The sequence below is a fragment of the Poecile atricapillus genome, chromosome 6 (genome assembly GCF_030490865.1).
Source record: "Poecile atricapillus isolate bPoeAtr1 chromosome 6, bPoeAtr1.hap1, whole genome shotgun sequence".
Lineage (NCBI taxonomy): Eukaryota > Metazoa > Chordata > Aves > Passeriformes > Paridae > Poecile > Poecile atricapillus.
The window spans coordinates 25015788-25043723 of record NC_081254.1 but is presented as its reverse complement, the minus strand read 5'-3'; the positions used below and the strand labels follow the sequence as shown (position 1 = coordinate 25043723).

Here is a 27936-nt window from a genome sequence, read left to right as displayed (position 1 = left end):
TGACCTTTCTTCAGACCTGATGCCTCAGAGATCTTTATTGAGTGTAAGAACAGTTCTTTACAATGCAGACTGACCCAGAACTTCCCCCAAATCAGACAGGCTGTGAGCTCCCAACCCACCATAACTGCACTCAACAACAGAGCCTGGGCCCCACTTTCACATTTCCAAGTATATAAAAACCATCAAACTGTGAATAAGCAAAAGCAAACACATTAGAATCAGTGAAAGTGCCTGTACCACAGCTGGCTTTACATCCATGTGCTGGAGAAGGGGCCAGGACTGAGTATTTCACAGCCAGGGAAAGGGGGTGCACGGAGCAGAGGTCCAGGACAGCAAAAAGGCACAGGGTAAGGATCATCTCCTCCATCTCCAACTCCCAGGACAGGGATCAGACAGAGGGGATATACCAGCAGCATCCATCCAGTTTTGGGATCACCCTCCCAGGGCTGTGTGAAAGGAGACACTCCAGTATTGGGAGCAGCTCCTGCTCCCCAAAAAGTTAAAACAGCATTAAAAAAACCCAAAAAACAAGCAGCAAATGTTGAGGTCCTGGCAATAGGTGTCCAAGGTAAAAACCATCCAGGGAGAGAAGTCCCAGTGAGTACCTAGGGGAAGAACAAGGTTGAGACCAGCAGACTTCAGCAGCACATTCAACCCACACTTGCCACACCAGTATCACAGCCACCCAGATCCTTCCTCCAAGGTAGCCTGGCCCCTCACCTTGCCTGGAGACAAGTTACTGCTTCCTCCTCCTACTTCTTGGCTGGCATAATAGGAGGAAGCTCCTCCTCATCCTCCTCAGACAAGTCATCATCCTCCTCAAAGGAAGCATCTTCCCTGTGCACTGGGACACACAGTAACTGTTACTCACCCATGTATGCCTGTGCAAATACAACCGGCCCACAAGACACCCCAGCAGAGCAGAGCAGCCCAAGGAGCTCTGAAGCAGCTTTCACAGCAGCTAATAGTGGGAAATAAGCAACATCCCAGCTGGAGGGAGGTCTCAGAGAGGAATGGTGACAGCCAAACAGGAAAAAAGGTGACAGTTTGAGACATCCAAACCCCTTTTCCCATGCAAGGCCTTGCAGTAGGGAAGGAATCCCTGCCCTGAGATGGCCCCTGGGGAATCAGCACAAAGAATGGACAGAGCAAGCATGCCAGGTAGCACCCAGGGTATCTCCTAGCAGCTCCCTGGCCGATGTTGACTCTGAAGTCCCTTCATAGCCCTCACTCCTCCCAAGCTTTTCCCCACCCTTCAGTCCTTACTGATCTTGTGCCAGCCGGTGAGGTGCACTGGGCCAGAGCCTGCTGCCAGGCGAAAGGTCACCGGAGGCTGCAGCTTGAAGTTGTCCAGACTCAGCTGCAAAGAGCAGAGATGGAGCTGAGTTAGGGGCAGAGGCAAAAAGCAGAACACCCTGTAGCTCCCAGTGAAACATTTCCATCTGAGGACACCTGCAGCCAGGCCAAGGGCACCCAGGGCATTTGCCTATGAGCTGCACATCTTAGATCAGGATCCACAAACATCCAGAGCTGTCCTGTTCCCTGCAGCCATCCACCCCCAAGTCTTCAAATCAGCCTCTTACCAAGGGTTGGCATGACAATTTCAGATTTGCCACAGGCACAGCGATCTCTTGGTTCTCATGGTTTCGCCCAACAACCTCCACCACGTTGCACTCATCCTTGGCACCATCAGTGAGGCAGACCTGGGTGGGAGTGGAGATTGTGAGCAAATTCTTTCCCAAGGGACACATCTGGGACAGCTGGAGCTCTCCACAGGACAAGTAACCCACAGCAATGCTACCAGCCCAGAAGTCATGCAAGGTGTGGGGATGCTGCTCGACAAAACAGGGAGAACAGTGAAGAACCCTGTAGCAACTGTCCCCTGAGTGCCTCAGAGAGGGTTCTGTGTCTTTCCCAGCTGCAACAGCTGTTACTGCAGTCACCTCAAGGGACGGCACCTGGGCTGTGGTTTCTGCTGATCTGATCCATGCTGGCAGGTTCTGTGCTCCCAGGATAGAAAACATCCTCAGTGAGAGCCCTGCACCTCTCTGGGCTTGGGGAGTAACAAGCCAGAGATCCAGCTGGTGTGAAGCTCCAGCAAGGTCAAATACAAGGGAAAAATATTTTTCTTCACCACCTGCCTGAAGGATTCCCCTACTCAGCATGCTCCTGCCACCACAGGCTTTGCACAAGTGCCTACATATGATGGATAAAGATGACCACTCTGTCCTGCCCTGAGAGCAGCCAGTCCTAGGACCTCAGCCAAGGGAGTCCCCTGACTCCAGTCCAGCCAAGAAACGAGGATAAGGATATGGGTGACTACAGGAGAGAACAAGCAGTTAGTTCACATTTTTCTTACCACAGACAGTGCTAAAATGTGGTCAGAGTCATCTTCTTTATCCACCTGAAATGTGTAGGATTTGGTACTGGCAGTCAGCTCACAGCCTAGAAGAAGAAAAAAGCAGTAGCAAGCTTTACACAACACCAGTCACTATAGGCAAAGGGTTCTGAGGGATAGCCCTGGCCAGGCATGCACATGGCACCTCTAAAACTTTTTTCTTGTGTGAGGAGCAGCATCAGACCAGGGCACCCTGGGCTCCAGGGTCCCAGAAAATTACACACCCGCCTCTGCACCATGAGGGGACAAAACCTGGTGTCCCCAAAGCAGGCTGCCATGAAGCAATGCCCACTGGCACCCAACGTTCCCAAGCACTGGCAGGGCAAGGCTCTTCCCCTCCAGAGAGAAGAACAGTCAGGGCACACTGTGGAGAACAGGAGGGAGCAGACAAAACAGTGACTCTGCTCATGCCATTGCCAGTACAACTTTTTCTTGGATGGGAGTCTGGAAGCACAGACAGACACAGAGTGCCAGACCTGAATGATGAGGCCCAGCCCAAGGGGAGGATGCCAGACCAAGCTGCAAGGAGCTGGAGTCTTCCAAGAGAAGTTTTGAGAAAAATTTTATTACATACTTCTTCAGACAGTTACGAAAACAAGGGCAATGCATAACTACGTCCTTAGCTCTTAGGATCAGGATTCAGCCAACCAAAGGGAGGGACTAAACTGCCCTGGGAGCGTTTACTTATTGCAGGATGATTCACCAGTGTGAGGCTGATCGGAAAAACACAGAGCCGAGCCCTGCATACCACTGCCGGAATTTCCAAGGGAGAGGAATCAACCTTCACGAGCGCAGCCCGGGGCAGGACCTCTTTCTTCCCATGCTTATATACTCAACTTACCGACGGGAGGGCCCAGCCCCAGGTGCACAAGAGGCCTGGGGAGCTGCACGTCCGTTTCCCCCGCGTGCACCGAGGCCCGGCTGGGGCTGCCCTCACACGGGCCCGAGAGCGGCGCAGGCCCACGTGCGGCGGGGCTTCCCCGGCCCGGCCAAACCCCTCCCAGAGAGGAGGGACACGGCTCCACCGCCCTGCGACAGGCGCCTACGAAACGCTGACGTGGGAGCGCGGGGGATTAACCGGAGGAGCAGGAGAGGCCGGCGAGAGCCGGGGCTGCCAAACCACCGCCCCATTATTCCCCGTCCTCTAAAGCCGCAAGAACACTAAGAGCCCACGCGGCTCCCCCCAGACCGCCCCGGGACCCCCAGCATGTGCCTGCTGCCTCCCGAGCCCGGTCATACACGCGCCCCTCCACACCGCCCTCCCCGCCGGCACGATCGTGTCCCTCCATGTGTCTCCTCATACCCGCGTGTCTCTCTTGCCTCCTTCGCCTCACAGCGTCTCTGCTACCCCAGGTCTCTCTTTGACCCCACAGCTGTTCCCCCCCGCCACCCACACGTGTCTTTCCAGCCTCCACGCCGTCCCGGTTACTCCCCAAAGTCCCTTTCTGCCCCGTCTCTCTCCTGCCCCCTATTTATGGCCCCAGAGTTCTCTCGCGCCCTCCGGATCTCTCTTACCCTCCTAAGTCTCTCTCGTCCCAGACCCCCCGCCCCGTAAGTCACCTCCCTAACTCATCTATGACCCCCCCCCCCCCGTGTCTCTCCCGCCCCCTTGCCCGTGCCCCGGTTCCCCTGTCCCGGGGCCGCTCACCGAAGAGAACGCTGCCGGGGCAGGCGGGCCCGTGCGGCTCCATGAGGCGGCGGCGCTGGGAGAGGCTGAGGGAGCGGGGCGGGCCGTGCAGAGCCGTACCGAGCAGCCCCGCCCCGCACCCGCCCCCGGGGACCGAACCAAAGGGTCCTGCGGCAGCGCCCCACAGCCTTGAATTCGGGTATTTCCTGCCCATTCTGGGCCTTCAGCCTTTACGGACCTCAGCGCCAGCTGTAGCAACGCCACAACGACTGTTACTACTGGCTGCTCACCTACCGCCCTTCTTCCGCCTGGACACCGGCCCGGCCCACGGCAGCAGCCGCCTCAGCACTGGCGAGGAGATACAGGACACCCACAGAGCCAGGAGGCCCAGGGCATAAAGAGGGGTACCGGGGGGACAGGAGGGTGACAACGATCGAGGGAGGGCCACAACGGGAGGGACCTGCTCATCTCTAGCTCTTTAAGCATGGGCAAGAGCAGCGTGACCTGACACTGGGGACTGCAGCACAGGAGCGTTTGAGGCAGAAGGCAATATCCCACCTCAAAATCAATGGCAAGGAGACGGCTGTACCGGCCTTTCAAAGCTGAAAGGGAAGCGGTCTGCTTGGTGCTGCAGAGGAGCAGACAGATTAAAACAAATCCCACTAACAACGAGTTCACACTGCATTCTGGGGACGAATCTGGCTCTGCTCCCACCGCAGAGACTTCTGCTAGCCAGTCACTTGCTTTGCTGGAGCTGGAGTAGGTTCAAGGAAAACCTGACTGAAGAGGTTTGAAAAGCTGAACCGGGTCCCAGAAAGAAGCAAGCAGCAATGGTTACACAAGCACACCCACGTGCTTCTTAGCAGCTGCTCCGCACGCAGCCATCTGACCCTACCTGACCTGTCTGCAGCCACCACCCTGGAGCGATGGAGGCAGGAGCATCCACTGCTGCATTATGCTTCCTTGAGGGAAAAGAGTCTGGTGCAACATCAGAGCCCAATCCCTTTTCCCAGGCCAAGATGTGCCACAGAGAGACAAGTCTGTCACAGCTTCATGAATAGGCTTTAAGAAAACATAGTCACCTATGTGCAAAACATTACTTATTTTAACAGAGAACATTTACTGGGCCAGGAGAAAAGTTTTCACCTGCTGACTTCCCTGCTTGTTTTGTGTGTTATCCTGTTCTCCACACTGCACAGCTTCTGAACCACATCACCAGTGCACCTGTGTAGCAGATGGACAAACTCTTGTGAAGTGACCTCCACAAGAAAAGCTGCTTTTCATAGCCCTGGTCCATCCCTTTGCTTAGCTGTCAGTCTAAGAAGGAAGCTACTTGCTTTAGGCATCTCAGTATTTATCTTCCCAAGTTAAATTTTGTGGATGTAGAATTGCCAACACCAAAACCAGACCCAAGTCTCTGATGGCTAATCCCAAGGGCATCAAACACAGTGTGATGTAATGTACATTGCTGAGCCCCTTCTGGTTCTGGACCAGCTCATACACAAAATACACGTTTATTTACATTCACTTCTCAACTTTTATTCTATTTCTCGCATGGTCTTCAAATACAGTTTTACAGGTCTTTTTCTGCTACAGATACTGTTGATCTAAAACAGATTAATGAAAGTGGCATTCCAACCTTAATGAAAATTTATAACCATGAAAGATATGTCAACATATCACTTTACAATCCTAGAATGATGGTATTGGCCTGACATTCCATAGGCTTAGACAATTAACTTCTATAATAATAACAAATTCATAGGAAGAGAAAATGTGGCAACTCCTTAAAAGCCAAGAAATAAGGCCACAAGCATCCTATGCTGTAATGTTATGCATCCAGATAAAATAAGTTGAGTCTGGTATCCATGAAGAAACAAAACTCTCTCGTCTGGTAAATCAAGGTATCAGCTACTCAACATGCACTCAAAGCTGTATAAAAACTAGTGGCATTCAGCTCGGACTTAATGAAATCCCACAGCACAACCCCATACCTCTCTCTAAAAATGAAATGAACTTGCTTCAACTTAAATACTTCGCTACCGCATTAAAAATCATTCACATTCTGCAAAGAAAAAAAACAAAAACCAAAATCGAAACATCTTGCACATGACTGCACCAGAAGGCCAAACACAGCATCTCCTTACAGGTTGCAGAGAGCATTACTGCAGTCTTACTGCCATTCATTACAGGTTGCAAATCAACTTCTATGCAGCTGGAGGCTTGTAAGAGCAACCAAGCTTCCCTTGTGCACCACTGAAAAAAACCCAGGAAAATTTAAACATAAGATATAGACAGCTGATGACAGCAGGTGGAAGAAACAAAGTACTGCAAAGTGCATACCATTGTCCAATCACCTGCCTGGGACACTGGGACTACTGTGAAATACCATTTCCATTAATGATCCAACTGCCTGACTACCAGGTCCCATACGACACCAGTTCCATCCCATCACCAAGCATGTCCATCCTGGGCAAAAACATTAAACTCTTAGAACATTTAAAAGTAGATAACCATTTAAATAATGTGTAAAAATGTGCTTATTGTGGCATTTCTTATAGAAAAGTTATTTGATACAAATGTGCAGGACTTGAAGACCCTGATTTAATCAATCTAGTACGAACAGGCTTTGAAACATGGTGACTCTTCCAAGGACAAATCCCAGCTGTGGGCCAGCTCTCTCTCCCTCTCACCATCTTTCATCCATAATCCCATGCGAACATTACCAAAATTAATGGGTTCAGAAAAGCATCCTGTGAATTGCTGTTTCAGTCCCAGGAGAATGATACCCTCAAGCAGCGACAAACTGCTATCTGAAGGAAGGGTCAGTTGGGATCTGCTCCCCTTTCCCAAGATGGTAAGTTCCTAGCCCTGGATATGAGGCACAGTAAGAAAGGTCAGTGCTGAGGACAAACTTGTTCTCGATTGTGGTTGCAGGTTTTTCAAAAGTGCTGTCTTGGACCTATATAATTTCACTTTTCAAAAGAAAAAGTTACAAAAACCAGTAAACAAAAAGTTACTCAGCATACAGCTAAGTTTATATACACTGAGATTTACAAGTTTGTCATTGAGTGACTTCTGCCACAGACCACTGCACATTTGTCCCTAACAAAACACAAAGCTTGAACCAATGGTCATTAGAAGTGACAATGGGTCATTGCTTTATCAACAAGCGTAAAAGGTAGTAAAAAATAGAACTGTAACTACATATCTTTAAAAATGCTGATTGATACAAGCAATCCCTCCCATTTCTGCAACTTCCAATTGCACATCCTACTCTATGACAGAGAAAAAAACCTGCATCTTTATAAGCATTCTGCTAGAGACCAATTTTCTGTTGACACTTGAATGCAGAGAACTGTCGTCAACAACAGCACTGATTGAGAGGGATTCCTCTGAGAAGCTATAGCCCATGCAAGATTCCTTGGCACTTCACACAGGACCAGGAGAGGACAAGGTTTCTCTTCATTATAACAATGTTTTCAGCAGCATTATCCCCCCTTCCAACAAATTACAGTCTGAATGTGTGATGGGTGATTTTCGCATAGCCCCTTTTATCAAGCTGGCTTATTGCTGGCTTTGTGCAGTTAGACCATATGAAGATCCCCACCACTACCTGCCCAGCTGTTAAGGGTCTACAGTACTGGAACAGTTCACTGTCAAGCACTTCAAAGGCTTCTTCCAAGGATAACAACATCCTTTGGAAATCCTTCCATTTTAGCGATTTCAAAACAACCGAGCTTGCTGTAAAATTCCAAGATTCTTTTATCATCTGGTCTCACTTCACAGAAAGCCCCACGGGAGCCTGAAGAAAGAAAAGAAACAAAATACTATAGGAGAAGAGTTACTGTAAAAAGCACAGGCATAAAATATTACTAGAGTTCCCATCTATTTTAGCAGGTAAATCAGCAATCCAATTCCACATGTAGCATTAGTGCCCATTTATGGCAGCACAACTGACCATCCCTTAACAGGACTGCACACTGCAGGCATCCATCAGTCTGAACAAACCCTCTGCACACCTTTCACTGCACAGAAAAATATTTGATGTTGGCTCTAAAAACAGCATTGCAGGAGGGCACCAAGTGGAAACAGAGGAACTGTGAGTGTGGGGTGCACAGTCAGGGCAGGCAGCCAAGCACTTCCCATACTGAAGGTTTGGTAATTACTCAGCAGTGCAGACAGCCAAACTTAAAAAAAAAGCATCATTACCAATGCTAGCAGGGAAAATACAGACTTTTGTGCAGTATTCAAGATGTAAAGATGTGTGCTCTCAGTGCCAAATTGCTCCCTCAGTTCTGCCTATCTTCTAATTTGAAGGATAATGGCTAAAATGAAAAGCTCGCTTTTTCAAGGCAGCAGCAGAAGTTAGCTGTTCAAAAGCTTTTATAATTATTTAACCAAATCTTCCCAAGTTTTCCTTGCACCCTAGAAATTACATGTAGTTAGGAAACAAGGAATTCTAAGTGCAAGAAACTTACCATTAGCCTTTAGAGAAGAGAGCAGGCAGGCCATCATACTTTTGGCCACACTTGGATCTGTCACTTTTTTGTGGATATCAATCTTTATCAAAGATGGAAAGTTAGCAAGGAACGATTCTGGCAATACCTCTTGTTCTTCATGGAAGCTTAGCATTATTTTCTGAAAAGAATATGGGAAACAGGTATTTAGTAATTTTCCAGCTTTTCATTTTCATTCATCTTTATCAGGGGAGACTGCTTTGCTCATGGAGTGCACCTCCAAACCAGCAGGCTTTTCAAGTACATCTCTGATGTTCCTCATCTGATGAATTGCTGTCTGTACTCTAGTCTGGCTAGAAAAGCTGCTCAGACCATCAAAGGAGGCATGCAAAGCTCATTCTCAGTGACCCATACATACTTCCAGTGAAAGAAAACATAAGCAAACACATAACCAACAGTTTGCACAGATATTTTTCTTTGGGTTTTTTTCCTTTTTAATGGGCAGTTTCAGGTTGCTTTGCACCATTTACAGCTCCACAACAGCTCAAATAGCTCCTAGATTTTCACACCAACCCCAAGCACTCCTGAATTTGTTTTCCATACTTAAATTGATGTGACATTCAGTGCTTTACCTGCAGCATGGAGAAACTAATACTGCATTTTGCAGTAGAATGGAGCAGGAGCAATACTTTTTTTTCAAAATGTAATTTTCTCTAGTTGAAGGTGCTTTACATTTACTGCATTGATTACTATTGAAGTACACCTCATGGGTGTATTATAGCACACAGCTGTATCTGACTGGCAATGAATAATTCTACAGTCTCTTTTTGATACAGCAGATGCTTTAATACAGGCTCAAAGTCTTCAGAAAGGTGCAAAAACTCAATTTCATGTGAGCTTAAAAAAAACAAACAAAGACCCATTTTGAAAGCTTTCAGCATACAGTTCTGATCTCGCAGGTTATACCAACCTCTGCCTCAGATAGCTCTTTGTCACTATTTGGTTTAGTATATTTTTCTTGCATGAAAGGGATCCAAGACATTTTGCATTTCTTAATGAAGGGAGTTACATCAACTGTTCCTAAAGCATAGCCACATATGCCATCCTCATCTTCTAAGACGAAGCAGTAATCCAGGCTGAGAGTGAGCAGCCCTCCAACTAACCTGCAGGAAAAAAAGCACAAATTCAGTCAGATGAAGGTCAGTTTGACCAAGTATGCCCTTCAGGTACCATGGAGGAGACTCCAGGGTCAACCAAAGAAGTGAGTCCTCCAGTCATGGAATTAGTTTCAACAAAGCACTAATTGACTGATCAGCTGTCAAAACTCAAATATAAGCAACATCTGCACCTCAGCATTCCAGTTTTTCACCTCTTCAGCTTTTCCTCTTAGTGGCTCTGCCGCCATTATTTCCTTGCTTTTATAATTTCCTGCGGGTATTGTTTAATACTAGTTACACATCCTTTCTTAACTACCTTCCTGTCACTCAGAGGAGACCCTATAAAATTCTATCTAAATTAAACACCTGAGACAAAAAAATAATCCACTCAAAGTAGCTCATTTTACAGCTCAGATTTAATGTCCCGTTTTTTTTAAACTTCATCTATCATTGCTTATCCTTTTAAAAAGTTTGTACATGTATTTCAGAAAAAAACTTGAGGCACTTGGCTGGGAGACTGCACCTCAATAACCTGTCAATTCTATTTTAAGAACTACAGTAAGTAAGGGAAAATACCAGAGGGTAACTACAGACTATGGACACTCTCATTACATACTTTCACAAAATCTGAAATAAGATACTATGATGCACAGGTTTTATAATACAATGGTTCCAGCTAAATTTATTTTCTAACAGCTCACAACAGGTGACCAGCACATGAACTGAGACATTAACTGTCAATAGTCTCTTCAAGAAACCAAAACCCCAGTTTCCTAAGAGTAAATTGTTTTATCTACTTCAAATGTTCTTTGTATTCTTCCCACACACAATTTTAAAAATTCAAATTAAATACATTATCAGGACTTTATTCTTCAGAACCACCTCTGCAGGACGTTTGTTCCTAATACATACTTGTCTCCAATTAAATCTGGTAAACTATGGAAGGGTTGATCAGCTCCATCAGCATACATTTCTCTGCAGATTTTATATACAGATGCCTAAGAGGAGAAAAGAGATGATTTCAACTTATCAGTCACATTCAAAAGCGAGTATGTCATTACCATACTAGTACTGACAGGCACTGAGTCACCAGAGATCAAAAGTATCCATCTATGCAAAAGGATAGCATTCTCTCCACCTCTTTCCTGAAAGTAACTCAAAGTTGCCTTCAAAAACATTGCAGTTAAGTTGAATGGCTGGGAAGGAAAGGCTGGAGGTCAGCCTCCTGCTCTTGTAACAGCACAAGATTAGGTCTGGGGGCTTGATACTAAACACTCAGTGAAGACCACCACCATTGCTACAAGTCCCTTAACAAAATTTCTGATGTTCAAATCCAGCAACTCAGCCTCTGCAAAGCACAGACACACCCAGTCTCACCCGAATCTCTTTAAAAGAGCAAATTTGTATCAGTCACACCTTAAATAAGAAACCCTTTTTTTTTTTTTTTTTAACAAAAATGCTTTGGATTTGACACTTTCCTTTCTTCCTCTAATTAAAAGGTAACTCCTCAGAAGAAATATTGTTTATGACTGCATGCTTAGCCGCACCTCTATTTGCTAAGGTGGTTTAGAAATATCCATTTCATTTCCTACAAAAGAACAAGTCAGCTTAGGTCAAGTCTTGCATGAGGGTTTGGAAATGGTGAGAACAGCACAGGACAGAGCTGGCCTAGAAGTGGTAGGAAAAGGAGTCTTCATGTGTCAGCCTTGTATGTCTGACTGGCTTTGAAGATAGGACTCATTTGAAATACTGAAAACTTACTTAGAAACGCCTGTTTCATCTCAGTGTACCTACCAACGCAAGATTTCAAGATGCATTAATCCCTACATTGTTTAAACTGCATCCATAGAGTTAACTATTAGCTGACATCTCACTTTCAAGTATTCTCCATGCCAAGGTAATAGAAAAGAAACTACACTACAGATCAATTCAGAAAACAGGAAAGTTAAAAAGCACTAATCAATAATGACTAACAAAATTTTCCTGATTTTCAAGTATCGAACACTCCAAAGGAGATTTGACAACATTCTTTCAAAATCAGACCATAAAGCTTCCAACAGTAACTAAAATGGTATGAATGGCTGAACCATGATCACATTTTTCAGCTCCATTTTGAGATGCAGTATCACTGTTCTGCCTACACAGCATCGCAAATACCAGCAGGTAACACAATAACCACTGAGGTGAAACAGGCATACACACCCACTCTCTAAGGCTAATCCACTGCATGTCTCCCTGCTGCAAGAGTTCTTCTACCAGCTGTGAACAAATTTAACTTGCCTTTCATAAATAAGGAAGGCACTCACAGATTTAAAAGGGTGAGGGGGTGGGAGGCTGGGAATCAAGCTGTGAGCATACACGTACTGGTGCACAGCATGTTGCTGAACCAGAGGGGTATCACTTAACCTCAGTTTTCCTGTGTGCTGGCATTTGTGCCTTGTGCAAGATACCAGGACAACTGCTTCATTAGGGGAAGAGTTGACTCAGCAGTAACTAACCACTGTTGCCACAAAACGAAGTGCACCACTAACAACAAAACTGACAAGTGTCAAAAGCAGTTACCTCATCTTTAGGGAAGTAGGGTCTTATGGTGTACACTTTGGAAGTGGGTGTTAATGGAGGTGGTTGAAAAAAGAGGTCATTTGCCCCATCAATAGGCAGCAAACGCTGTGAAAACAAAATACTTAATATAACTGTATGAACAACAAAACCCATCACTCTTGGGTGTGCACTGCAGACTCCCAAATTAACATTTGCTACTTGCTACCCCAGAAGAAGGTGGGGTGGTATGCTTTACAAATGCAACGACCTTATTTGAATAGAAAATATCCAATTGGTGTTCTAAAATATGCAATTGAAACAGCATATTAAGAGTCTGTTAATCTTAACTGCTTTAAAAAACTTTTTACCAATCATATCTACACTGTCTAAGAACATAGAATGTCAGGAGGAAAGGTTTGGTCTGAAGAGGGTTAACTGGCCAGAGGAGACACTTTATCCCAAAAGCAATGCGCTGACTCAATTTGCTGCGCGCAGAGCACCTGTGAGGGGGGAAAAGTATAGCGCCTGAAAAATCCATGAACAAATCTGCACATGGTACAAACAGCGATTTAGGAATATTTGCCAATTGAATTCCTCGCAATGAAGTGCATTACAGCATTATTTCAAGAGGAACCAAAATTTGGATGACCATCCCTTTTGCTCATGGAATTCCCATCGGCAGACAAGCATGCGCGCATTGTGCAATTGCGGGCGCAGGTAAAAATGCTGTGCGACCTGCAAAGAAACAATGTGAAATGTACAACTAAAGCCGCTGCGCTTCGCATGCGCGTGGGACAGGCAGCATCTCCTTGAGAAATTACTGTAGAAAGGGGAGGAAAATTATTTTAAACCAAGCTGTAAGGCTAATGGGCTTTGGACCAGAAAGCCTTCGGCAGACCAATCCTTCCAGACCTCTGATGTGCAACAAAAGGTTTCTCATAAAACAAAGAAAACGTCATTCAGTTGTGAAGTCATATTGATACCTGGAACTCTCCTGCTAGACCACCTCTAAAGGCCCAGGGTTCTTGGTCTCCACTTAAGAACTGTGCTGAAGATTGACTACGACACCCTGTTGAGATCAGATCCAAGCGGAGAATGTTACGAGAAGGGGGATTTCCTGGGTGTCTCACATGTCCAAAAAGCTAACATACACTTGTGGAAAAAGCTCTCTAACTGAGCTAGAATCCAGGGCTTGGGGAGGGGGAGGGGCTGTAATAATGTATCATTTATGAAGTTTTTGTGCTCGCACACTAATTGCTGTATTTCATATTTTTGATTACCTGTAACAGACAGGTGAGACAATTTAGCTACACATTTCATTCTAGATCAGAAGGCACAAGAATGGTGCCATGCAGAACTACGTAGGCTTCCCAAGCATTTTGTACACTTTTTTTTTTCGTATTTGTGTCAGAAACATTCATTTCATCCGTGAAAATTTGGTATCTTGGAACCTAGATGGCTCAATAACTACTACCATAAATTTCAGATCAAACAAATGCCATTATCACAGCCCCTGAAAAAAAAATGGACCTTTCTGAAGTCACATTTTAGTACTTATTGTTTCTAATCTTGTCAGAAAACTAGGACTAGCAATATATGCAAGCAGTCTGGAACAAATCAGGCAGCCAGGACAGCTGTATGAAACAGCATTCTCGCAAGGGACTACATGGATTTACATAATCCAGGCCACACCTTCACAATACTGTTGACACATTAAAAAGTCAAGTAGCGTTAACTTGAATTAACTCACAATTTAACTAATACACCTTGGTGGCTGCTACTAGCTTTGCTTTTTGTATTTTGATTTTTATTTCCACAAGCATACTGGACGTACCAGGGACCTTGCTGCTTAATCAGCAGCAGCAGGCCCATTACAGTGCTTAGCTTTAGCTTGCACTTGCTTTAGAAAAGAAGCTTCCACTGGTTGTTTGTTTTTTTAACACTGTTCTGCCAGCAAGGGACTGCAGCCTTCACCAAGTAACAAATGACAGCTCTGGAGAGAAAAAAAAAAAAAAGCCAAGTGGTCTCTGTAGTGGAGATCTCAATTACCTGCCTAGTTTTCTGACAAGAGGAGCAGCGCAAATACTCTTTTCCTTTTGTGGACAGCAATCTAACTCCTGTTCAAGTAACAGTCTCAGATCAGTACAGACAAATATGTTGTGCTAGTCAGAGAGTCCCAAAGTGTGCCAAGTTTGACATTTATGCGAGTTTAGGAATATAGGTTAAACACAAACTACCCTAAGTAAGTATGGTAAATTTCAGAAACAATCCAAACACCAGAATTCAAATTTGGTTTACTCCCACATTTTAGAATTCTCATGTAAGAAGATATCTTTCCCAAAGAGATTTAGTCAGTAACTTGGAAGACAGTATCTGTCTGTCCTTTGAGACTACAACTTAACTAGCACTTCCAATTATTACAGTAAAGAGCTGTGTGAATGAAGAGCTGTATAAATGAAAAACATAGTTAATGCCTAAGTCGCTGCGCAAATGTGACTTCAGTTCATGCCTGTTGTACTTCTAATCTATCTGAGCTGCCTCACAGACAAAACCTTTCCATTTTAATTAATTAATGACGACGCGCTGTGAACATCTGGCGCTGTCCATCCAATAGCAGTAGAAACTTGTGCTGAGGATTCTCCCATCTGTACACAATGGGGAAGAAGACAATAGAAGTCATTAGTAATCCATAGTACTGTACAGCCACACTAATTTAAGGGACTGAATGCTAGCTGGACTTGGGAGGAGAGGTGAAGAAAGTGAACATCCAGTGGACCATTGAGCACACCACTGTGAAAACTAACTTGTTTGGATTTGTAATGTACTTGACTTTATATAATGAGGTTTTTATCAAAGACTTTTACTCTGTATTTACACTAGTGATAAAACACAAGCTGAAGACAAAAATGGCCCCTCTCATGGAAGCACTGTTAGCATGAGAGTATTAAACTGAACATGTTTAATAAACCCTGAATTTTTCAACTATCAGTTGAAATAGTGTGAGTACTGAAACAGAACAGTGCCAAAGTTAACAGGGTTTGTGTTTACTGAGTTGGCTTCTATTGTGAACTATTCCAAATATTTGATACTTTTAGAGACTTGAACCCAACTTTACAGGGACACTGAAAACAATTTCAGTGAAGTGAATTTAGTACATAGTCTGGTAATTCTGAAATGCAGTCCACATTGGGGCCTTCATGTTTCCAAAGACTACAAGAACCACTGTTCCCTTTATAGAGCTTTGGCCTGGAGTTGAAAGCACATTAAGTTATCAAGAAGAGAGCATTTTCTAGCTAAAGGTCAACATACAGCAAGGGTAGTAAAGTTGGAGGAGTTGGGTTACACTTAAAAATGCACAAACTAAGGCTTTTAAAACAGCATGAGGTTGTTAGAGAAGTGTTAACATATTGCAGTGCTCCTCAGTTTTCCTGCCCCACTAGTTTTCTTCTCTGTGCTTTGCAGAAGGCAGTCTAAAAAGCTCTCTTCTTTATCAAGTTTAGGGATCAGATATTTAGTAAGTACAAACCATAGGAATTTGTTGGGCACAGACCAAGTTGATGATTTAACAGGTCTTCTCTGTCTGTCCTGCTTAAATCTGTCATTATTTAAGAATATAATTTAAAGACAATCCAAACACTAGGATTAGACCAAGGTTGTGTAATGGTTAGCCACTGTGAGGTTTGTGACAGCTACGGAAAGTGTGACTTGAGACCATCAGCTTTGCTGTCTGCTGTGTATGTCAAGCAACTCCACAGCATATTCCTTACAGTTGGATTGAAACCTGAAAGTGAAATGAGGTCACTAGAATTACCCAGGCCATGCTGGTGCTATCTGCCAACTTAGCATCTCCCAAAAATCGTTCAGGAAAAAAAAATAAAACAAAGACAAAAGTGCCACACATTAAAAAAAAAAACCTAAACCAAAAAACAACTGTTTCAAGATCTTTTTAAGTCTCAGACTAAATCTGTCCAGAGAGCTCCACAATTTCCACTACCAAAAACTTAAAATATATTTAAAAAAAAAAAATAAAAAAAATCAGCAATTTGGAAAGTGTTTAAAGGAAATTATTTTGCACCAGAATAGCCTTATGCTAAAGCTCGCATGCGCACAGGGGCTGGGAGGATCACCTTCCTCATGGCCAGGCCCATTGAAAGGTCTGTTGAAGACAGCAATAATGTTATCAAGACAGAGCAAACAGCAGATAGCTGATGTGATCACATTTCGTAGTGTCATTTCCAATCATACAGCAGGGCATCCAAGGAGTTATGGCACAGTCCAGTGTGCATTCAGTCAAGAGCAAGTTAAAGTCAACACTTACGTGTCAGATGAGATTCAAGTTTCATTAGCCCAAGAAGAAAATCAAGGTCTCCAATCTTAAGCATCCAGCAGACTTCACTTTTAATAGCAAAGCTAACTCACTGCAAGCATTGCTTCAAACAGCAAGACAGGAAAACCTTTAAAACAGGGTCAAACCAGACCCCCGTCCAAGAAAATACATTTGCCTAATACTTCAGTTTTCCCCGTGGGCTAATTAAAAACATACATTAAAAAGATGCTATCTGGGATTATAATGGCTCCCAATGCACCTACCTAACCACTGCACAAAAGATTTCACCATTGACATAATACTCTTGATATCCCAGACGTAGGAGTACATGTCATAAAGGATTGTCCTGTTGGCACAGTTGGAGAGACGAGTGAACATGCCCATCACCAAGCTGCACATCTCTTCAAACTTGGCTGCTCTGTTACGCCATTCTTCGATCTATGAAAAAAATCCACATGATCAAACACAGGCTCCTAGAGAAGAGAGGTTCTCCAAATATGGAGGAAGACTACACAATTCATTACTTCATTCTACCAGGACAGACTACCACACCACACATGACTCACAGATATTCTCTATTGCTGTAAGAAGTGAGGCAACACTCTTCAAATACAGGTACCAGACTGTCTTCGTAGCTACATGGCACTACAGGGCTTAAAACAGTACATTCTAGTGGAGGAACAAAAATTACTGTGACCTGTGGTTCATTATAGACTACCCTTGAGGTCCTACAAAGTAGAGCACCAGTCTCTATTACACACAACAGATAAAAATGCTTGGGATTTTGACATAAAAATGAGAGAAACAAGTTTTGCACTCACTTTTTCAGCATCCTTTCCCTTGCAATTAACGCTGACAACACTGCTATTTGCTCTCAGCCACTGGAATTCCCTCAGCATCTGTGCACCTTTAGGTCCATGTTCATAAGGAAGGTAAAACAAGTCAGCAAGAAGCTGTAAGTCCTCTAAAGTCACTGGTTCTACTGTGTAAAGGGGCTTTTCATTTGGCCCAGGCACAAAATGTTCTTTGTTAATTTGTTCATCAGTCTGCATAGGTGCAATGTCACTACCAGAGTCTTCCTGCATGGACATCTCTGGAGACTTTGACTCCACTATACTCTCCTTATCCGTATCCATTGGCTTCAGCTCCTCTGCCATCTTGGCTTCAGCAATATCTGTCAGGATCTGGTTTGCATTCTTGTCTGCATCATCTTGCTTTTCCACCACCATGTCCATTGGTTCCTCATCAGATTGCTTCTTCTCCTCCTCCTTGGCCAAGGCCGGTGAGTCACTGCTCAGTGCCGCACCCTGGCTCATGATGGGCTCCTGGTACACCGTGGTAACCACTGTTGCTGCATTTAAAGAGGATGGTGCCACCAGCGGCCCTACATCCCCAACAGAGGTTTTAGCACCACTGTGGGCCACTTGCCTACCTGAGAGTAAGAAGAATCAAGTTTAGTTTTCAATATCTGCCAATTAACATTCAAATCAGCAACTCCTGCAAATGATGGATGACTTTGTTACCACAGCATCCTATCAGCATAGCTTCCTTTCAGTACTTTGCTCACTTCTGTCAATGTAATTCTAATTATTGACTTTGAGTTTTATAATTTTCCTTTTCACATAACTGCTAACCAAAGACAGGATGAAGAAAAAGTCAGGAAAATTATTTAATATTTATGTGTTGCCAGCAACATTTTAAACCATGTTATCAGAATAAAAAGCTCTCAAAGTAACTATTTTTCCATCTGCATCAACTGACTTGGTGAAACTGTATTTGAATATAAAGGACAGTTCATAACAAAAGCTTAATATGATAAGCTGATGCTTAAATATTTCAAATTCAAAACTATCTGTAACCTGGGAAAAATTGAGACATCCAAAACCTTACCAGGTACAATCTTGGACAACCTGCTCTAACTCACCCTCCCTGACTAAGGCTGTTAAACTCAAGATAGATCTCAAGAAGTCCCTTCCAACTTAACCTATACTGTGAAAATGGAAGAAGGCTGACACCTTAATCACTACTCCTCACCCAGTGTTTCTGCTGCAGTTGAGTTTTAGAAAGATACAAAAACTCTACAGCAGTTCAAAAACATAAATGCAGCACACAGCAGTTAGGTGAACAGGCTCCTTCATTCCATCACCAGTTAACACAGAAAGATGCTCTGATCACCTGAAACTCACACTAGAGAAAAACAGATTTTCCCTCATATCCCAAATTCCCACTAGTACAAAAAAGGTGTACAGTGCTGGAAAGAACTCAGCTGGCTTATGAAGACAAACTCAGAAAAGTAAAACCATCTTAAAACAACTGGAAGAACACGGAGTCTTCAGGACCAGAACTAGTTTTTATGACAATCTAACGTCAACTCAAAAAAACCCAACTCCACTGTACTTCCTATTCTCTCAGGTTCCAGTGAAGTCTATTAAGAACTGGGACTAGCAAGATCCCGACTCTTCTTGTCTTCTATCAGAAGTGCCAAAGGATAATATATCAAGATTGCTTCTGTTGATCAGAGCATTACAAGCACACTGTAGATTATTAAGCATTCTTACTTCTTAATTAAGGTTCCCTAATTACTAAGGCAGAAAATATTTCCAGCTGAAGTGTATGAATTGCCAGGACCTGTAAAATATCTTTAATCTAAACACAAATACTGAGTATCTAACACAATTTTTCTACCCCAGAATGATACCAAATCATACTCACTGCTGTATTGCTGAGGTACTCCAAATTCTTGTAACCATTCTGTTAAGGCCAACTTCAGGGCCATTTGTGGGCTGTAGAGAACATCTGTTTCAATATCCTCATCACTCCCTTCATTTTCCAATTTAATCTGGATCGAAACTGTGCTGTCTTCAGTATCAGCTACAGAGACAAATTTTAAAAAGTTATCACACTAGTTTAATTTAAAATAGCAAAAATAGATTTTTCAGATGTCAGACAAGGCATTAAGTAACTCAGGGGCTTACGTCACAAAAAGGATAAGTTACTAGATTCTAATTAGAAAAAAAAAATAAAAATAAAATTATGGTCCTCACCAATGTCAACACAGAAACCAGACACCTTGGCATCCAGGGTGTCTTCTGATCTGAACTGCTTCTATTCCAGTGAAATCATATCATGGGCACATTTCAAATTTGGCCATTAAACTTGCTTCCCAAGAGTGTTAATTACATAACTACAGAAACATCTCAAGACTAAGAAATTCTTTGATACCATGTGCTACAGATATGCCCCAGGAAGTCAATAAAGCCAAGATCATTATCTTTCAGGCAACTGCCATTTACTTATGGAACAGAAAAGGCTAAATCATCATCAGAAGAAAAAGTTGGTGAGGAAGAGATAAAATCATTAAAAACACCAAGAATTGGTATGACTGGTTAAGCACAGATCCAGCAAACAGTTAGGCATACTTACTCATCACCACATCTTTTCTCACTCCATTCATGTTAGATTTGTACCAGGTTGCAAGCGTGTGAATGGCAACATAATTGGCTTCAAATTCACAGTTTGGATTGGTCAGAACACCCTTCAGTCGAGGGATGAGTTCAGTTGACCGACCCTTGTAAGGCCCAAGAAAAAGCCTCTTTTGATCATAATCATTAGCATGAATGTTATCCCAGATAACTGGTGCTCTCCTGATGATCTTAGAAACTTCTTCAATGGATTCTACTGGAATGTCTTTGGATACAACTTTCGGACCTAAGCAGGAAACAGGATATTCAGAAGGTTTTGCATGTACTTGAAGATTCAACCCCCACGTAGTTGGACAGTTTATTTTACTACTTACAAGAAAATACTCAATACCAACAAAATAAAAGAAATAACCCATCAATCTTTACCTGTCCATAATACTTCAATTCCAGGGAGCAGTTTTTCTCCTACAGTCCGTAAATATGGTGACTGGGCAACATTTGGGTAACAGAAAGTTCCACAGTACTCTGCACAGGATAAGAGAATGTCACATTTACTAGAAGGATGTACATATGTGACAACACACAATTGTCCCACAAATACATTGAGAGAACACAACCCTTGGAAATGAAAAACATTTATAAAATGAATCAAGTAAGGCCCTAAAGTATAAATAAAAAAGACATTATGAATGACACTTAGGATAAATACCACAAACAAATGGCTGAGAAATATTTGAAATTGCTCAAATGTTAGAATTAGGAAAAAATTAATCAAATCCATAAATACAAGGCCATGTTATAGCAAAGAGTATCCAAGAGAATGAGAAAACTCCAGGACTCATTACAACGTGCAAATACCTAAAAATTTTAACACTGGAACATATGTCTCTCAAGTTCAGGTCTGCAACAGAACCAGAATACCACAGTATAGGAGGATAAACTAAAAATAATTTTTGATAAAAAAAGCAACTCAGTGACTAGTGAAGAGAGCAATCTTATTAAAAATAGTAACCAGTGACAGTTGTAAGCACAGACTACTTCTACTTTAAAAAAAAATCTTAGAAAACTAACAACCTGCTAATTCAAGAAGCAAAGATTTCAGTTCAAGTTAGGAAAAAATAGATTTTCCTTTAGCCTAATTCTCAGTTCAAACTTCTTGAGCTGTTCTATCAAGCTGCCTTCTTTGCTTGGCATTGAGACTTTGAGATTTATAAATTTGGAAAAATCCTTGCATACATCTGAATAATCAAACTTTTCTTTGTAAGTCAATTTCTTCAATCAACTCCAAAATACTCCTTAAGGCAGTTATTAAATGTTAAATCAGCTTTTCAAAGAGTAAGATAACAGTCCCCATCCTTTAAGGCTGAACAAAACTGTTCTGCTCATTTTACCTGTAGGACAGAAAAGGAATGTGTCCGGTTCTCCTAGGTATTGATAAATTTCATTTGTGATTGAGACTTGAGCATGAGCAAAAGAACTGAAAACTTCTTTGTCCGCTGCACACATGTTGTGATCAATATCATCAAACAGGAGTGCAAAAGATCTACAGCCAAACTGAGAAACCTAAGACAAGAGACAAGAGCAAAATGTTTAATTTGTTAAATTATTATTGCTTCTTTTAATCAAACAGTAGGATTTTAAAATCTAATTGACCTTAGAGACAGCTATAGGAATGGGGATATAGTCAAGGCAAGACAGACTTTGGTTTCTATTCACAATGAATGCCTATGACCCACAGTTCTGCTTCTCTCAAAGATTAGACCTTTAAAGACCTGCAATCTGTTCCAGTTTTAACCATCCAAAGCTGATCTCACAGGATGGACAGCTGGGAAAAAAGCTTATTCTGCAACAGCTCTTGGACAAAGGAGAGGAGTCAGTTAGGAGAACAAAGAAGATGTGCATGTCAGGTCTCTGAAGGCATTTATTGAGGGCTAGAGTTCTTGCTTTAGCAGTGCATCTTGGCTTCAAGATTCCAAAATACTCTGAAGACAAAAATAGGTTCAAGAAGCTGGTGAAATGCTGCAAGAGTGAGCAGGGAATTGGAGCTTCCAAATTAAGCAGCGCTGGAACTGTGCTAAGTTTGTGCCATCCTTACCTGGTCCAGCTTACGCTTCAATGTGGATACCTCTTTAGGATTAGAGAAAGTGATGTCAAGTCCAGGTGAGATTGCATAGATGAATTCTATTTCATGTTCTCGTGCTGCTGATATTAGAGTCATTAGCTGCTCTGGAAAGGAAATTAAAATATTTCAGAAAGACTGAACAATTAAAAAAAAATCTCAGGCATCATTATATTACAAAGTGCAGATACCTCTTCCATCATAATTAGAAAAAAAATAATTACTGGAATTTCTTGAAGCTAAGACAGCAAAGAACACCAAGTAATTTGGAGGATTTTTCAGCAATTATGCCAAAAGGAATAAAACAACTGTCCTTGTATTCTCATTTTCCATGTTAAAATTTTTATAAATATTTTAAAAATTTTCTTGATCCCAATGCTGTGAGACAAATATGGATCCAGTCTGTATCCACAGTATGTACATCGCCACTTCTAGAATTATTACTCACTTTTTCATCACATACTAACAATTTATTGCAGCAATATCACCCTATGTGACAGTGGTTCATACACTATTCATATGACTGAAGCTTAAGCACATGAAGAAATGGGGTTTAACATCACTGTACAGAAGTAGTTCAAAATTGACACAGAATCTTTTGTAGAATGAATGAAGATAATTACTTTTGGCATATTTAACAATCTTTGATGTTATTGGATATTACCTTGCAGTATCCTTCAGATTATTTTTCTGCAGTGATTCAGAGGTCTCAAGAAGGATTATTTCATTTCAAGAGAGTGTATTTTTTCCCCTTGCCCAAGGAAAACTATAATCCCCTCAGCCTAATAAAGCATCATAAATCCCATAAATGCCAGAGGTGGATAAAACAAACTAGTGTGAACACATCTTTTATGTTCTAACTGGTCGAGAGCTGTTTTTCCAACAGGTACTCTTTTCACTGAGACAACAACTTAATGAATCACATAAAAGGACATACTATTTGCTCATCAATCTTTTTTTTCCTTTTCTAAAGCAAATAATTTCTACTTCAAAATACAGCCCAAATGTTCCAGAGCCAGGAGTAAGTCTGAGCAACCTTCCCCATGACAAAAAATAAATCTTGTAGACAAAGCCTCAAAAGCAGTTTCAGAAACCATCTGCAGTTATAGTTAAAAGAAGTAAATCCATGCTTGTTCCAAAGCTCAAATAAATACACCTGCAGGGTATTAAAAAGAGGTTTTCAGTTACCTTTGGGAAGGGCTACTGTGATTAAACACACACAAGTACACATAGCCATAACCAATTCATTCAAAAATCTACTTATAGAAAACACAGAGGAGAAATAAAGGCAATTACCTGCTTCCTCCACAGAGTACATTTCTCGCCAAAACATCCTGTGCTTGTAGTCATCCTTTGGCGCATACAGGTATGTATTCAGTCCCCACTTCTGAAGCCTAAAAACACAGGAAAAAAGCCTTCAAATAGCCTACAAATTCAGGAATTCTGTGCTTTACTCCAGTTATTCTTTTACTTATTTTTTTTTTCTTCACTGAATGTTGTGTTATACTATTAAGTCACAACAACTTGAAGCACAAATTATATTGGACCAATTTGGTGTATGCAAGATGAAAAGGTGAATACAAATCCCCAAGAATACAGATATTAGGCAGAAAATTGCTCTAGGTTAGAACAATAACTCTTTCCAGACTTAAGTGGAAGTTTATGATTACACTCCGATGGAATGTGCTGCAGTAAGAGGAAACATGACTTGCCTTCTAAAAAGTTCTTTTCTCTGCTCCATCACCCAAGGTCTTCCATAAAATCCTATGGGCAACAAGATTAGAAATATCCAGTTAGATTATGCCTGCTTCATGAAACTTTGTATTACAACCCACCATTTTCTTCTTCTTTTGCTACATTTGTCAAAAAACTCCCCAAAGGAGAAAAAGAAAAAAAATAGTTAGCATGAGGAAAGTGTAATAACCTAAACTGATCTAAATTTAAAATGCAATTATAATTAGTTTTATTTCTTATGATCTAAGGTCTTATAATTTTGGCCACTGAAGCAATTAATTTTCAGAATACAAACTGTGCTTCTGAGCATATGCCCTTGACAAGTGAAGTCAGCATTATTATAGCAGCAGACTGAACAGTTATAACCTAATTAAATTACCACTCCAGACACCTACAAAATAGATTTGATTTTAAGTTGAACACTGAAAGACACCTGAAAATATTTATCAACTCAAAAATGCTTATGGTACAGTCTAGGACTTATATACACAAAATATATAAATACATACTGGAGAAGATGATGTGTCATTAAAAGGAATGTACAAGTGAGTCAACAAAATGCTTAGGATTTAATTTTTTTAATTGTGTTTAATAGGCTCTTTGTCAAAATTAAGTTGCAAACTGATATCCTGCTTTACCATTTCCACATTTTACAAGCTATGAATAATCTCTGTGAATAATCATACATAAAAGCATCTACACAAGTGATTTTAGAGTGTATTGAAATTCATACAATTCCATGGAAATTGCAACTGCTTCTGGCTTCAAACCTAATCCTTCCATTCTAGAAACATAATACTTTAAAGAAGCACTCTCAATGCCCTCTTAGTCAAGCCAGCTCACTCAGACCTATGTGCAAACAGTTCAACCACAAGTGGGCACTTCAAAACAAAGCTTCAGCTTGCAGTCCATGCAAAGACAAGAGACTAAAATAACATGAAATTTAATAAGCTCTTATTTTCAAACAGTATGGCCACTCAGTGATGAATAATACTACTAATACACAAAGCTCACGAGTCCCATAGAACAGCAGTTCAAAAGGTAAACAGTATCCTCATTTCCAAAGCTATTCACCCTTGTAAATCTGTAAATATTCAGTCTCATTGAGGTCACAACCACCCTTCTACCTTCCAAAACTCCGAACGGATGCAACTGAAGCCATTTTTTATATATTGCATTTCAGTTACATGCGAAGTGTACAATGCTCTTTTAAGAAGCTTAAAGCAAGAGGCTCAAGTTTTAAGAATTATTCTCTCCAAGAGTGATCTCAAACTGCCTGGCACCAAACATGGCAAAACTGAGCAACTACTTCTCAACTTCCCAGTGCAACAGGGAACAACAAGAGAGAGCGGAGAGAACTGAAAACCTCCCAGTTTACTTCACCCAGAAGGAATTTCTTAGTTTCCTAACTCTGACTGATGCTGCCCTGAGTAAGCTCAGGAACTCACAAAAAAAGTGAAATCCTGTGAAACCTAATGAACATCCCTGTGTCTCATAACTCATTCACAACACATTTGCTTTACTTATGATACTACTGTTTCAGACCTACAAGCCTGAAGCAGAGCAGGGCCCATCATAACAAAAAAAAAAGAAAAAAAAGGAAAAAAAAAGAAAAAAAGGAAAAAAACCCAGTTACCAAGAATTAATTAAATAAGGCTGAACAGAACTGGCTAATCTGTAGCAATACTTTTCCATCTGTCACCACATTTCTTAGGTTACTACTGTCACCAGCTGATTACAATTCTTGGATCTTTCTGCCCAACTAAAAAAATCACCCTAGTTTTGTATTACTCCCTCAGGACTGTGTGTAAGGTTAATACAAAGTCAACAGATCATGCCAAAATACCTCATCCCATTACCATGCTCTCCATCACTAAAAGTCAGGACATCCTAGAGGCAGTGCACCAAAGCTCTGCATTCAGCAATCTCTTAGACCTTATTACTCTGCAAAACAGTGAATTTGATAAGTGACACACACTCTTCACAGTCTTAGAGTGCATACCCAGTATTTGGCCAATTGCCCTCTGCCTTTTCTACCAAAGATCCAAATTCTCCATCTCAGCACTCTAATCTCACTACACCTTAGTCTGTGTTAACCACTACTCTATGTTTAAGTATTTATCTACATTTCTGAAGTTAATTCCTGTTTTTCTTTTAACTCTGTAATTCCCCTTGAGTCACTAATGAGACAGATGTTGTCACTCACTACCATTTACCTTGTTCACCACAAGTTTGTTTTTCTGTTGGTGGTGGTTTTTTGTTTGCCTTTTTTTTTTTCTTAACACTCCCCTATTTTTTTTTTCCCCATACACATATTATTGTTAGACTGCTAACTCCTAACCACTGTTTGACGGCTTCATCGGGCAGAGGCCATTTTCTTGTTTCGTTTTGCGCACAGTACACTCAAGGACACCTGCAACAAAATATATGCTGACACAATCAACAATGTAACTAACACGACAAGAAAAATTATTATGGTATTCTCAGTGGTTCCGATAGAAACCTGGATGAACAAGTGATTTACCCAGGTGTATCAGCAGGAACATGAGAAAACATGCTGCTACAATCTGTGTTTTTCTTCACTGTTACATGTCTCCAAAGCCTCCAGTTTGGCATCTATCTTCACAGAATTAAGCCTATTAGCAATAAAAGGCATTTTTCTTCACACTGACTGTATTTAAGCCCTACCAATTCACCTCTCACAGTCATATTTACAGAAGCCGAATAATCTTTCTTTTTTTAAGATACAAAGAGAAAACAGTCTGCAAAGCAATGCAGATACTGACTTTGATAAACTGCCTGTTCCCCTCTCCATTCCATCTGCTAATCATTTTATTTTCCTACTGGAAAATCATTTTCAGTACAGAAATAATAATAGATCACAGGAAATAAACAATTTAAAACCAACTGTTACGCTGGTAATAAACCATTTTTCCTGCTTTCAACCACCTACCTTAACTGACCTGTCAGAAATGCATTACTGAGAACTGCAAAAAGTCCCTTTATTCTGCAGCTTCAACAACTTAAACCTTTTAATCATGCAACTACGCTAAAAGACAAAAAAGGGATTGTTCTACAATTAAAATGATAAGCTATAACACTTTAGAGAACAAGGTGCATTTAATATTAATTACTGAGCAACTGTCTACGGAATCACCTATTCCCTACTCAAGGCTGTACGTGAGCCTCTGGAGCGCAGGAAGAGCACGTACAGCCGGGATAATCGCGCGGTAGCTCTGCTCTCTCCAACTTCCCCCTTTAGACACGTACGAGCAAGCGAGCCCCTGCACTGCCTCAGCCTCTCTGAGGAATCATCGGCGCGCTGGGTGCCAGGCCTGCGCTCGCCCCGCCGCACAGCTGCCATCAAAGGGCGCTCCCCGCTCCAGCACAAGCCCCGGGGCCAGAAGCCCCGCCCGGGAACCGCGGCTCCTCCCCACCCTGGCGGAGTCCCGGCCAAGAACCGCACGCCACCTCCCCGCCGAGCGGGCTCCTCCGGGCGGGGGAGGAGACGGCAAAGCAAAGCCAGCTGGAACCAGCCTACCCTCGTTCTCCCGCGAATACCGAACCCCCCGTTCTCCCGCACCCCGTCTCCCAGGGGAGAACCCCCTCTGAAAGCTCCCACCTTCGACGACTCCGCAGAGGAAGCGGCGGGAGCCCAGCGCAGTCTCCGTCTCGGTGTCGGTCTCCTCGCCCCCCGGGACCGGCCCTGCCGTGGCGCCCGGTGGCTCTAAGGGGGCCCCGGGCACCCCGGACGGGTTGGGACTGCCCTGGGGCTCCTCCAGCGCCGCCTGCCCCTCCTTCTGCACCATCCTGCCGCCCGCCGCCAGGGCCGCCGCTCGCTGGGCCGGGCCGAGCCGAACCGGGTCCCTGCCTTTCCCGCTCCGCAGCCTCTTTGTCTCTGCCGCTCCGGGGCCGCCGCCGCCGCCGCTTCCTGTTTACGGAGCGCTGCGCCTGCGCGGGGAACCGGCCCCAACCGGTCCGCGCCGCTCCGCCCGCAGCCGCCCCGCTCCGAGGGATCGCCGCGGGGGCAGAGGAAGCGTCTGCCTCGGCGGGAAGAGAGCGAGAGACGCGGACGGCCGGGACCGCGCCGGTGGAGCGGGAACAACGGGCTGGGGCGCGGGAGGCTCCTCAGGGAATGAGGCGGGCGGGCG

The 27936-nt window shown here is 42.9% G+C and overlaps 2 protein-coding genes across 3 annotated transcripts; both read right to left on the bottom strand.

Annotated features, from left to right (window-relative positions):
* On the bottom strand, window positions 1-4254 carry NPM3 (nucleophosmin/nucleoplasmin 3). The gene is made up of 6 exons (XM_058840851.1): window positions 4047-4254; window positions 2360-2445; window positions 1584-1703; window positions 1267-1360; window positions 721-844; window positions 1-605 (listed from the first exon to the last, which is right to left on the bottom strand). The coding sequence occupies exons 1-5, from the start codon at window positions 4237-4239 to the stop codon at window positions 753-755; spliced, it is 585 nt and encodes a 194-aa protein (XP_058696834.1). The 5' UTR covers window positions 4240-4254; the 3' UTR covers window positions 1-605; window positions 721-752.
* Window positions 1668-27936, bottom strand: OGA (O-GlcNAcase). 2 transcript variants are annotated; one of them, XR_009277822.1, is made up of 18 exons: window positions 27408-27898; window positions 23764-23815; window positions 23348-23445; window positions 22028-22158; window positions 21324-21495; window positions 20359-20457; window positions 19934-20218; window positions 19223-19381; window positions 17332-17942; window positions 16774-16948; window positions 13167-13252; window positions 12205-12309; window positions 10555-10640; window positions 9456-9648; window positions 8507-8666; window positions 7642-7830; window positions 2360-2445; window positions 1668-1703 (listed from the first exon to the last, which is right to left on the bottom strand). XR_009277822.1 is itself a non-coding variant. In XM_058840850.1 (16 exons), the coding sequence occupies exons 1-16, from the start codon at window positions 27592-27594 to the stop codon at window positions 7694-7696; spliced, it is 2736 nt and encodes a 911-aa protein (XP_058696833.1). In that variant the 5' UTR covers window positions 27595-27936; the 3' UTR covers window positions 5539-7693. The 2 variants fall into 2 exon arrangements, 1 of the variants encoding a protein (XP_058696833.1); XM_058840850.1 differs by lacking the exons at window positions 1668-1703; window positions 2360-2445 and having other exon boundaries at window positions 5539-7830; window positions 27408-27936.